The sequence below is a fragment of the Zea mays genome, chromosome 3 (assembly GCF_902167145.1).
Source record: "Zea mays cultivar B73 chromosome 3, Zm-B73-REFERENCE-NAM-5.0, whole genome shotgun sequence".
NCBI lineage: Eukaryota > Viridiplantae > Streptophyta > Magnoliopsida > Poales > Poaceae > Zea > Zea mays.
In genome coordinates, this window is record NC_050098.1 from 192,785,037 (window position 1) to 192,796,152 (window position 11,116).

The 11,116-nt window shown below is 49.4% G+C and overlaps 2 protein-coding genes across 4 annotated transcripts; one reads left to right on the plus strand and one right to left on the minus strand.

Moving 5' to 3' along the window:
- The first annotated feature begins 1,685 nt into the window (after positions 1-1,685).
- LOC100191539 (putative cytochrome P450 superfamily protein) lies at positions 1,686-4,348 on the plus strand. Of its 2 annotated transcripts, none has more exons than XM_008673799.4 (3): positions 1,686-2,374; positions 2,971-3,356; positions 3,499-4,348. In XM_008673799.4, the coding sequence occupies exons 1-3, from the start codon at positions 1,876-1,878 to the stop codon at positions 4,144-4,146; spliced, it is 1,533 nt and encodes a 510-aa protein (XP_008672021.1). In that variant the 5' UTR covers positions 1,686-1,875; the 3' UTR covers positions 4,147-4,348.
- Positions 4,349-4,804: 456 nt separating this feature from the next.
- Positions 4,805-10,548, minus strand: LOC542213 (cystatin 1). 2 transcript variants are annotated; one of them, XM_008675205.1, is made up of 4 exons: positions 10,213-10,548; positions 7,715-7,910; positions 5,180-5,206; positions 4,805-5,086 (listed from the first exon to the last, which is right to left on the minus strand). In XM_008675205.1, the coding sequence occupies exons 1-2, from the start codon at positions 10,423-10,425 to the stop codon at positions 7,716-7,718; spliced, it is 408 nt and encodes a 135-aa protein (XP_008673427.1). In that variant the 5' UTR covers positions 10,426-10,548; the 3' UTR covers positions 4,805-5,086; positions 5,180-5,206; position 7,715. The 2 variants fall into 2 exon arrangements, with proteins under 2 accessions (XP_008673427.1, NP_001105295.2); NM_001111825.2 differs by lacking the exon at positions 5,180-5,206 and having other exon boundaries at positions 4,823-5,086; positions 10,213-10,539.
- Between the last annotated feature and the right edge of the window lie 568 nt (positions 10,549-11,116).

An 11,116-nucleotide genomic window follows, 5' to 3' on the forward strand; every position in this document is an offset into this window, starting at 1 on the left:
CTCGAAGCGACGAATGGGAAGAAATTGAATACTTGTGTAGCAAGGAAGAAAGAGAAAAAGACAACGATGTCCTTGTAATATTTGTAAACCATGTGTTTAAACTTTGTGGGCATGCTTGTAATTTCATACGAAGTTGTACCTTTCCCCTATAAATAGGTCAACAGTGACATGCATAAAGGCACCTCTTGGACGACCTTAAGTTTTGTCGTGCTTAGCTTTCGAAGTTCCTTCGAGTCGTGTCTCATGTAAAGCCGAAGGTATGTCTGTAAATTTATATTGTATGGCAGAGAGAGATGTAATGAAAAATGCTAAGGCATGTGAGATGAGTAAGATGCTTTGTTCTTCATTACTCTTCTATACATTATTGCTTTATTTACATTCTCAATTTATATCTTTTCCCTTGAATTACCCTTCGGGGAAGAGGTAATTAAAGGGAGAAGGTTACAATCTTCTAACTTGTGTTGCCTTGTTTTTGATACCATGTAGTAATCAAGGTGACTAACAGTTCTCTTGCTTGCGTTCGTTTTGAGTTGTCTCCCAAAGTTATCTGCAATTGATTGAGCAAATCTTAGCAAGAAGAACTACTCTTTCGCACTCTGATTCACTGCAGACTCATTCTAACGCTAATCCTAGGTGAAGTTTTGTGTTCAAGTTTATAAACTTCAGGTTTGATCGATCCATCCCCTCTAGGCGACTTTCAGTCTTTGCTAATCCTCCTCTCATTCACTTAAATATAGGTCCACCACTACATATGCTTCTGTACACATCTTGTTGCTTGCATGAGGGTCAAGTTCTCCTCTCCTTACTCTCTTCTTTTCTCTGCACCGGTATTTATTTGACTATAAATTAATTGTTATACTTGCTCTAGAATAGAACCCCGTCCAGCTAGTTATCTTAGGCACTATTTGCTTGAGTTCCAGCTTTTAGAGTTTTTTTAAGTCGTTGCTAGACTTTTGATCCTAAGAAGCCAATAATAACTTTCTGATGATGTTATTAGCTTTAGAAACTTAGGAAGCTACAGAAGTACACAAAATCATTTTTCACCTTCCTGTATAAACTCAACCTTTCTAGGAGCTAAATTGAAAAGCTAGGTGTTTGTTTTAGTTTTTTTCTTTTCACGCTATGAAGCTATCCTAGGCTCAAACAAACATGGTGTTCAGATGTTTTTAACGGAACATGTTTCACGGAAACATTATTCCAATTATTTTAGACGCCTTTCAAACCAAAAATATAAAATAATTATAAAATTTTAAAGAGACGCTAAGGCCTTGTTTGGATGCTTGATATTTTTGCACTATTGAGGCAATACCATGGTATTTGATGATACCATTATATTAGAAGCCAAAAGGTGTTTGGTTAATACAAGTAAAACACATTTTTTAAATACCATAGTTTATTCCGTGGTATTTTTGGAGTTTTAAAAACTCCACTCAGGACCTTAGTTTTCTTCTATTCTTTTTGTAGATACTTTGGTTTTCTAATGAAACCGAACACATCTCGGTTTTAAACAAAACTATGATTTTACTACGGTAAGGCACTATAATATTTGTGTCATGCATAATTATAAATTTTGACATTTTAAAATTATAGTATTTTAAAACTGCATTATTAAACAGGCCCTAATCCCTGGCAGCCAGCGTTTCAGGTTTTCAGGACACCAGCTTCCTAGTTTCTATTGGCTACGGCATCTTGAATCACTGTCCAGTCGTGTCGATGACCCCTCCGCTGCGCCAACCAACCCACCCTGGTCCACGGGCGTCACGGCACTGCTACAGTGCTACAAACCAACTACCTACCACCACTCCGGCAGTCCGGCTAGCTCCATAAAGGCGCAGCCGGCCGGCTGGCCGGTAGCAGTCAGCCAGCCAGCCAGCCATGGAGACGGCCTCCTTCCTCTCAGTGGCGCTGGCCCTGGCGGCCCTCGTCCCCGTCTCGCTGCTCCTTGTGAACCGGCTCCTCTACGGCAAACTGCCCCCGGGGCCGCGGCGGCGTCCCGTGGTGGGTAACCTGTTCGACGTGCAGCCCGTGCGGTGCCGGTGCTACCAGGAGTGGGCGCGCCGGTACGGGCCCATCATGACGGTGTGGCTGGGCACGTCGCCCACGGTGGTGGTGTCCACGTCGGAGCTGGCCAAGGAGGTGCTCAAGACCCACGACCAGCAGCTCGCCGACCGCTGCCGGGACCGCTCCACCGAGAGCTTCAGCCGAGGCGGCCAGGACCTCATCTGGGCCGACTACGGCCCCCACTACATCAAGGTGCGCAAGCTCTGCAACCTCGAGCTCTTCACGCAGCGCCGCCTCGAGGCGCTCAGGCCCATCCGCGAGGACGAGGTCACCGCCATGGTCGAGTCCGTCTACAAAGCCGTCACCGCGCCTGGTACGGTAAAATCACTCCCACTATTGCCTTCCTCCGTTGCTGGTGATTTAATTTCCAGGTGGATTGAAAGACAACTGTTTGCTTTTTAGATGGATTATTACTACCCGATTCGTGGAAACTGATTTTTTTTCGAAATCTAGTTCATTTCTTAGAAAATAGGAATCTTACTCTGTACCTTACTGTATAACTCATTATTAATTAGAGTGGAAACTTGTTCTTTTTTTCCTCCTTACTGTACAACTCATTATTACTGCAACTCCTTTCTTTGTCACTTGCATATTATTTCTATTTTTTCAAAAAAATTAGTTTATTTTTATTTAAGAAAATGGGAATATCTTAAAAAATGAAGTTACCAAACTAGCTCTAACTGTTCTGCCTACCCAGTTCTTCTCCAAGTGTAGCTATATTTTGATTTCTGAGACAGAGTTAGGTTATATGTATTATCTTGGTGGGAAAAACACGCAATATATTGTGCTTAACAGATAGGAGAACTACGTTATCGATTTCATTGAATCATTGAGCTGTTTGTTCTCAATGAAATCCTTGCACTCAGAGAGCACACCCTTATTTTCCCTGCTTACACGCAGGCAGTGCAGGGAAGCCGTTGGTTGTAAAGAACCACCTCTCGATGGTGGCCTTCAACAACATCACGCGGCTGGCCTTCGGGAAGCGGTTCGTGGACGCGGCCGGCGAGCTGGACGAGCAAGGGCGCGAGTTCAAGGGGATCGTCCACAACGGCATCAAGATCGGTGCGTCCCTCTCCATCGCGCAGCACATCCCGTGGCTACGCTGGCTGGCCCCGGTCGACGAGCAGGCCTTCAAAGCCCACGGCGAACGGCGCGACCGCCTCACCGTGAAGATCATGGAGGAGCACGCCAGGGCCCTCAAGCAGCGCGGCGCCCAGCAGCACTTCGTCGACGCGCTCTTCACTCTCAGGGACAAGTACGACCTCAGCGATGACACCGTCATAGGCCTCCTCTGGGTACGCGCGCTGCCTCTGCCTAATGTGGCCCGTCCATCTTTCTTCCGTTCCGTGCCGATCTGTTTGTGTGCTTGATTGTATTCACTGACTGATGAGACTGGCCATCGACCGGCTTGCTGCGTACGTGGGTTGTGTTGTCCAGGACATGATCACCGCCGGCACGGACACGACGGTGATCTCGGTGGAGTGGGCGATGGCGGAGCTGCTGAGGAACCCCAGAGTGCAGGAGAAGCTGCAGGAGGAGCTGGACCGTGTCGTCGGCCGCGACCGGGTCCTGTCGGAGACGGACTTCCCGAACCTGCCTTACCTGCAGGCCGTCGTCAAGGAGTCCCTGCGCCTGCACCCGCCGACGCCGCTGATGCTCCCCCACAGGGCCAGCGCCAGCGTCAAGATCGCCGGCTACGACATCCCCAAGGGCGCCAACGTCGTCGTCAACGTGTGGGCGGTGGCGCGCGACCCCGAGGTGTGGGACAGCCCGCTCGAGTTCCGGCCGGAGCGGTTCCTCCGGGAGAACATCGACATCAAGGGCGCCGACTTCCGCGTGCTGCCGTTCGGCGCCGGCCGCCGGGTGTGCCCCGGCGCGCAGCTCGGGATCAACCTCGTGGCGTCCATGATCGGCCACATGCTGCACCACTTCACGTGGACGCTGCCGAGCGGGACCTGTCCCGAGGACGTGAGCATGATGGAGTCCCCCGGGCTCGTCACCTTCATGGCCACGCCGCTGCAGGCCGTCGCCACGCCGCGCCTGGACAAGGAGGAACTGTACAGGCGTGTCCCTTCGGACGTGTGAGCCGTCGGCGTCCTGGCATCTGCTGCGTTCCCTGTTTTGAAACCTGCTGCTGCTGTTGCGAATTTGTGTACCATTAACTATTCGCTGGTGATGTACGTGTCATAGTCGTGTACGAGCATTTTGTGTACTGCAGAACTTGATCGCTGAGCATACACTTTTGCCCGGTAGTAATTTACAATTTCAGCATTGCAAATTACTATTAGTACGTCGCAGAAAACAGTGTAAAGCTCGAAATTGAGACCTCGCGAATATGCACCAGCCTCCTCGAAATTGAGACCTCACGAATATGCCAGAAGCGCTCACTAAAGTAGACCAGGCGGGCGGCTCCCGCAAACTTCCGTGCCCGATAGCTCGTCTTGTGGGCTAATAGATGCCAAACGCAACAGTCATACCCATCCTAAACGAAGAACAAACTGGATTCGAACGCAGAACTGATTATCCTGAAGTCTAGCGTAGACTGTCTAGGGCACTCAAACAGCTTTGAGGTCATCACAATTCACAGGCATATTCTCTGAGGTCTGGTGTAGCTGACTTTTGCGTTATAGGCGCTTGCTTGGTTTACAAGATATAACCTGAATTGTCTAAAGCTGAGATGGGATCGTCATGAGATAAAAACTTTTCTGCATGTAAAATTCCAACAAAGACTTCAGCAAGGCAATGTGAGAATTCTGTCATGTATATTCCAACAAAGACTTCAGCAAAGTAATATGAGAACTCTGCCATGGATGGCTGTTAATACACATTTAGAACCCATAATAGCAACTGTTATTCATGATATTACTTATTACACATGGCACGGCAATTCAAGATATTACATTAAGAGCACTGATTTTATGAAAATACGCGAGGGTGCATGCTCTGGCATGTTCCGAAGCAGCTCCTTATTCTGCAACTTAGTTTTGCGCTTCAGGCAGCAAATTGCACAGGGAGACGACAGATCCTGCAATTGGTAGATTTTGATCAGTGTATCATGTCAGATAGAACTCTCCCAATCACCGGTGAACAGCTAAAAACATAGTACAAGTGTCAGGACCTGCGAGAGCCGGGCTGTGGCCACAACCTGTCAGGGCCCAAGTGGTTGTGGCAAGGAGCAGAGCACAGGTCAAAGGATAAGAAGATTAGTTGAGATTATCTAGGAAGGTTATCAGTTACTAGTTTATTGAGAGTTTTTAGAAGAGTTTTAAAGACATAAAAATCTGTAGCTAGATAGGGCGGCCAACCATCTTATTTATGTAATCAATAGATAAGAAATACAGTAGACAAAAAATAAAGTAGACAAGAATTAGAAGGGAAAAACCCTCCTCTTGCTCGACCGTGGGTAGAGGCCCAGGCCAGCGTTTCTGCCCATCGATCCCCCTCTCCAATCCCCTCTGCGCATCTACTATTCATTGGCAGGTATTGTACCGCGCTGCCTCCACCAGAAGCTTCAATCCCTCACCGATCTACCAACCATAACATCTAGTATCAGCTAGCTTGGATTTCGATCCGATCCCATGGCTTTTGCTGCCAATTTCGCGGCACCGTCCTAGCAATCAGTGTCCCCATCTCCATGAGCTTGCACCGCATGCCACCTTCGTCACGCTGTCCTGGCAACCGGTGTCCCCATCTCCATGGACCAGTCGCATGCCACCTTCTCCCCTGCCAATTTTTTCACTACATCCTTGACGTCGGCGTGCCCATCTCTAGGGGCAGCGCCAAATTTCGTCACATCATCTTCGCTGACGACGTCTCCGTCCCATGGGCGACGCCACTAGGGGCAGCCACGGCTCAGCAATCACTAGCTCCATCAATGCAGGACTTGTGGGTCTACATAAGGGCTGATCTCGCAAAGACGCAAGTCTCGCTCTGGATGGTTGGGCAGGGGCTACTGCAAATCAAGGCAGCAGTGCAACATGAGCAGCAGATGGCGTTGTCTGCACGGCTCTAGACGTCGACGGCTGTGGGCCTATAGGTTGCTGCTCGTGGCTTCCTTGCACGACAGAGAGTGCGGGAGATGCACCAGCAAATGCTCGAGGCAGCCTTCCTTCGTGACTGTTGAACTCGGCACACGAGGGCGCGACCTTGCCCTGTCGAACGACCATCAGCAGCGACGCCGGGCCTCTGTCTCCAAGTGCGAGCATGGTGTGTGTCCCGCAGTCGACGAACTTCAACTCTACGGTAGCGACGGTGTGGAAGGAAAGCACCTTGCCATCGGCAAGGGCGCATTGCTTAGTGTCACCACATTCCGCTACCGGCCGCCACGAGAGTGCCTCCGCTGGTCATTGCTGCGACCTACTCCAGGTGGTCATCCATGTGCTCCCCTTTCGTCCAGATGGCGTCCATGGGATCTAGGTGGCTGCACACGTGCAAGTCCAAGCGCGAAGGGTGTCCGCCTTATGGGGTCAAAAAAATTCAGATTCGAAAAAAAACCGAGATATAAAAGGCTTGCCTTCTAGGTTTTTGGTTTTGGGTCAAGTAGAGTCGATCTTTGGGTACTCGTCATGCTGCAACTCGAGGACGAGTTGCTTATCTAAGAGAGGTGTAGTTTCAGGATCTGTCAGGGCCCATGGGGGTTGCGGCAAGGAGCACGCACAGGTCAAGGGGGTTGAGGCAAGAAGTAGCAGCAAGGAGCACAGGTCAAAGGATAAGAAAATTAGTTGAGATTATCTAATAGATTAGTTAAGATTATCTAGGAAGATTATCAGTTAGTAGTTTCTTCAGAGTTTTTAGAAGAGTTTTAAAGAGATAAAAATCTCTAGCTAGATAGGGACAGTCAACCTGGTCTATTTATGTAATCAATGGATGAGAAATAAAATATGCAAAAATTAGAAGGGAGAAAGCCTCTTCTTGCTCGGTCGTGGGCAAAGGCCCCCGGCCGACGTTCCTGCCATCAATCCCCTCTCCAATCACCTCTACGCATCTATTGTTCGTTGGCGGGTGTCAACAATACCGCGCCGCTTCCACAAGCAGCTCCAATCCCTCACCGATCTAGCAACTATAACAACAAGACTCTCGTAAGGACTGGAACATACATGGTTGAGCAATGAACGTAATTGGGCATGTATCACCGACTGCCATACACACCAAGCAACAATTCTGTGCCAACTGTTTACAATTTCATACGGAAGGACACAAAATGGACCAGGGTTGTTTCGAGGATCAATCTAAATTGTCTAAGCCTATATTTACATCATATAGACTCTTACAGCATGGGCCAAACAAAACATCACTCAAAAGATGTGCAGGGGTCTTTTCTCGGTACTGATCCTGGTGTGATGTACTTTACTTGTGAGGATTTCGGCTGTAACTGTATCGGTTTCTAGTTTTCTTGCCGGCTGTTGGCCTTGGGCAGTATGGCTCTGGCCTCTGGCTCACACGGGCACACGGCCTGAACTCTTTCTGTTCCTTTTTCTTTTGCTTTTGTACCTTAAATGAAATGGAAGAGATCCTGCCCTCCTCTCTCAAAAAACGGGACCAACCTAATTCTAGTATGGCAAGATTTCAATGTGTCATCACTAAGCTAGTAAGGTCTAAGGATGTAAAAATATAAACATAGTTTCAGACAGTACGTAAATATGCATAATTCTACCTTAGGCGCTAGCACCCTCTTCAACAGGCTTGAATTCCTGCAGCTGCTTGAAGTTCTCCCATGGCTTCTCCCAGACCTTAGCTTCATAGAGCTTATTGACTTCGCCATCCTTCACTTCAATAGTGAGATAGTACATCGTGCCAGCAACCACTTGTGTCTTGGCCTTCACAAGCTTCTCGAACCCCAGAAGAGCATTCTGCAGAGGGCAACGCAAAAGGTAAAGTTGCAATCCAAAATTTCGCATTTGTCACGGACCAAAACATTAGCAAGTGACTACCACTTTGCTAGTGAATGAAGAAAAGCAATTAGTCAGTTAGCACACCGATATCTGACTAACCAATCCTGTTAGAGGTCCTCGGGTAGACCACGCCGATCACACACATAGAAACAGTATCAGTACTCTCGAAGGTAAATTCCAGTCGGGTGGCAGAAAGCATCCGACTAATCCTAAGAACAAGGAGGTTGTCTAGGGTCAGCCGGGTGGCAGAAAGCATCCGACTAATACTAAGAACACGGAGGTTGTCTAGGGTTAGTCTGAGGAGATGGTGAAACACAACAGTACATGAGGATTTAGAGTGGTTTAGGCCGCCGGAGCGTAATACCCTACGTCCACTTGAGAGTTCTATTGCTGAGGGTTTGAGTCTGTGAACTTGAGAGAGCATGTCCCTTTGTATCGCATGTGTCCTACCTTTCATAGTCCAAGAGGGGCACGTACAAGGGTGCTGAGTGCCGACAGGTGGGCCCGGCGATATAGTATTAAACAACGTCCAGAGTGGAGCCTTAAATGTTGTGGCGGATAGAGATTTTCTCCCTCGGCCGCTGTGTGGATCTTCCGACCAGGCGTGCATTCACCCTCTCTGCCGGCTCAAATCGGCTACGGAGGGGAGTCTGGTATGCCGACGTATGTAGGGATCGGCCATGCTGACGCGCACAGGAGTTAATGGTGATAGACGCGAGCTGTTGGCACTGCAGTGGGTACTCTGCCTGAGCCAACGGTTGCCCATTATGGCGCTGCCCACGCACGCGGCGTTGAGACGCAACCGCGTGCCTCAGTAACATGCGGGTTACTGTGTGGACCATGCGCGTGTCGATGTGACACGATCGCCCGCCTCGGTAACGTGCGGCGCGGTCATTCGAGCCTGCAGCCTGACAAATGCTTGCCCATGCCCAGAGCACAGCAGCGCGCACCTCAGACGCATACATTGAATGCGGACGGACAAGCTTGTTTCCGGCCGAAGGCTGATACCATGTGCCTACGGGCCACGTGGCAGCACCGGACCCGGACCCGTACCCGAGCAGAGACCAAGAGTGTATGCTGGCTTGAAGTCTTGGACCCCCCTTGTCAGGGTCCAGTTGACATACACAGAGATCCGGGACCGTCCTGCAGGGTCCGGACGGTACACGTGGAGGTCGTAGACCCATCTACGGGGGCCCAGACGGCATACGTGGGGGTCCGGGTCCCACCTACGGGGTCCGGACTCATAGCAGTAGTCTTTGGGCATTTTCACCCCCGGGGACACGTGGCGGCACCAGACCTGTCCCCGAGCGAGGAGCGGGTCCCGAGGCCAATGGCCTCGTTAGACAGGTCCGGACCCATGGGTCCGGCTGCTCAATTTCTCAGTCCGCATTTACCGGTGGCCGCGTGGATCAGTTCCTCAGCACGCGGTTACATGTAATCACACATGTATCTGCCTTGAAACAGTAGGAGAGGGTACCCTAGCTACAGGGTACCGGCAAGTACCATTTTGTTTGGCTTTAATCCGTATCGACTTCTACTGCTTCTACAGTGTTTTTGTCTCTATAGCAGCAGCCCAAACAACTTGCTTTAATCCGAAGCGAACAGCCAATCATAAATGAAATTGAACTTGACAAATTTATTAATATTTGATTTTACTAGGCTATAAAGTTCAATATTAGTACTGCTAGTTCAGATGACCTCTTGGGCGGTGAAATACTGATATGCGATTACTCGTAAATCCAAGCGACCAAATCAAATTCAATGGGCAGCAGAAATCTTCGCATAAGCAAGATCACCTACTGAACCTCTCAAGGAAAAAAACAATCATCAGGTTAGTCTAAGAAATCTTTGTGTATCACTATTGCTCAACACCATGCTTCTAGAGCATCCCCTCCATAAGCCCCCTCATTTCCTCTTAATCTCCAACTATTTATTTTCTAATAATATGATTTATTTCCTAAATAACATTATTTAAGGTCTAATTGTTGGAGTAAAAAAATATTTGAGGCCCTAAACACGGTCTTCAATTTGTACGACTCTATTTTAGAGTTCCTTTTTTAGATCCGTTCAGATTTACACTGTTTCGGACATCGAGTATCTTTCGACCAACAGAGAGTCAAATCAGACCAAAACGATGCAGCTGCTACATAGGAATTCATGATCTCCTTCAAAACCGTGAGCACCACACAACCACGCAGCAGAACACGGGCACGTCATAGAGAAGGGGTACCAAACCGGCAAAAAAGGGCAGAGGGCTTACGGCCTTTTGGTTGTGCTCATTGACGGCGAAGCGCGCGAGCTCCTGGAGCTGGAGGTCGTTCTCGTTCGCCGGCACGTCCTTGATGCCGCCTGCCAACATCCCGGCGTTGTCAGCCGCGGACTCCTTTTGTGCGCTGCGCGTGGAGGAAACGGCGGCGAGGGCAAGCAGCACGAGTAGGGCAGCCACTAGCGAGACGATTCGATGTTTGCGCATCTGGATTGGGTGAATTGGGGCCGGAAATTTATAGCCGGAGGAGATCCCGGGAGAGGACTGGATCCGATGAACGATATGTCAATGCGATATTGTTGTGGCGGCCAACTTTTTTGTATTTTAGCCCTTTCGGGGTTTCTTTTGCACAATTATGCCCTTTGTAGTTTCATTTCAAAAAATGGACCCTTACCTCGGCGCCGTCATCATTGGCGCCGAGGTAATACATAGTGGCGCCAACATAATTGGCGCCAACTTTTCCTACGTGGCAGCCGATGTGGCAAGTCTCAGGGGGTCGGCGCCATAGATCTTGGCGCCGACCCCCCTGGATAGCACCGGACCCCACCGTCAAGGGGGGTCGGCGCCAAGATCTATGGCGCCGACCCCCTGGGACTTGCCACATCGGCTGCCACGTAGGAAAAGTTGGCGCCAATGGTACTGGCGTCGATGTGTGTTACCTCGGCGCCAATGATGATGGCGCCGAGGTTGGGGTCCATTTTTTGAAATGAAACTGTAAAGGGCATAGTTGTGCAAAAAAAACCCAAAAAAGGCTAAAATCCAAAAAAGTTGGTTGTGGCGGCGTGGGGATTGGAAAGGGAAAGGGAGGACATTTTACCCTTCTAGGCTTCTACACTGAAGCTACGCCGTCGTAACACGTGTTCCGGACGCGTCACGCTACGGATATGGATAGAGATGG

Excerpts from the sequence above, each read along its gene's own strand:
- LOC542213 (XM_008675205.1), bottom strand. The coding sequence starts at position 10,425 with ATGCGCAAACATCGAATCGTCTCGCTAGTGGCTGCCCTACTCGTGCTG. Across the intron at positions 7,911-10,212 it reads ATGAGCACAACCAAAAGGCC|AATGCTCTTCTGGGGTTCGA; the intron begins GTAAGCCCTCTG and ends TGCCCTCTGCAG.
- LOC100191539 (XM_008673799.4), top strand. The coding sequence starts at position 1,876 with ATGGAGACGGCCTCCTTCCTCTCAGTGGCGCTGGCCCTGGCGGCCCTC. Across the intron at positions 2,375-2,970 it reads CAAAGCCGTCACCGCGCCTG|GGAAGCCGTTGGTTGTAAAG; the intron begins GTACGGTAAAAT and ends CAGGCAGTGCAG. Across the intron at positions 3,357-3,498 it reads CCGTCATAGGCCTCCTCTGG|GACATGATCACCGCCGGCAC; the intron begins GTACGCGCGCTG and ends TGTGTTGTCCAG.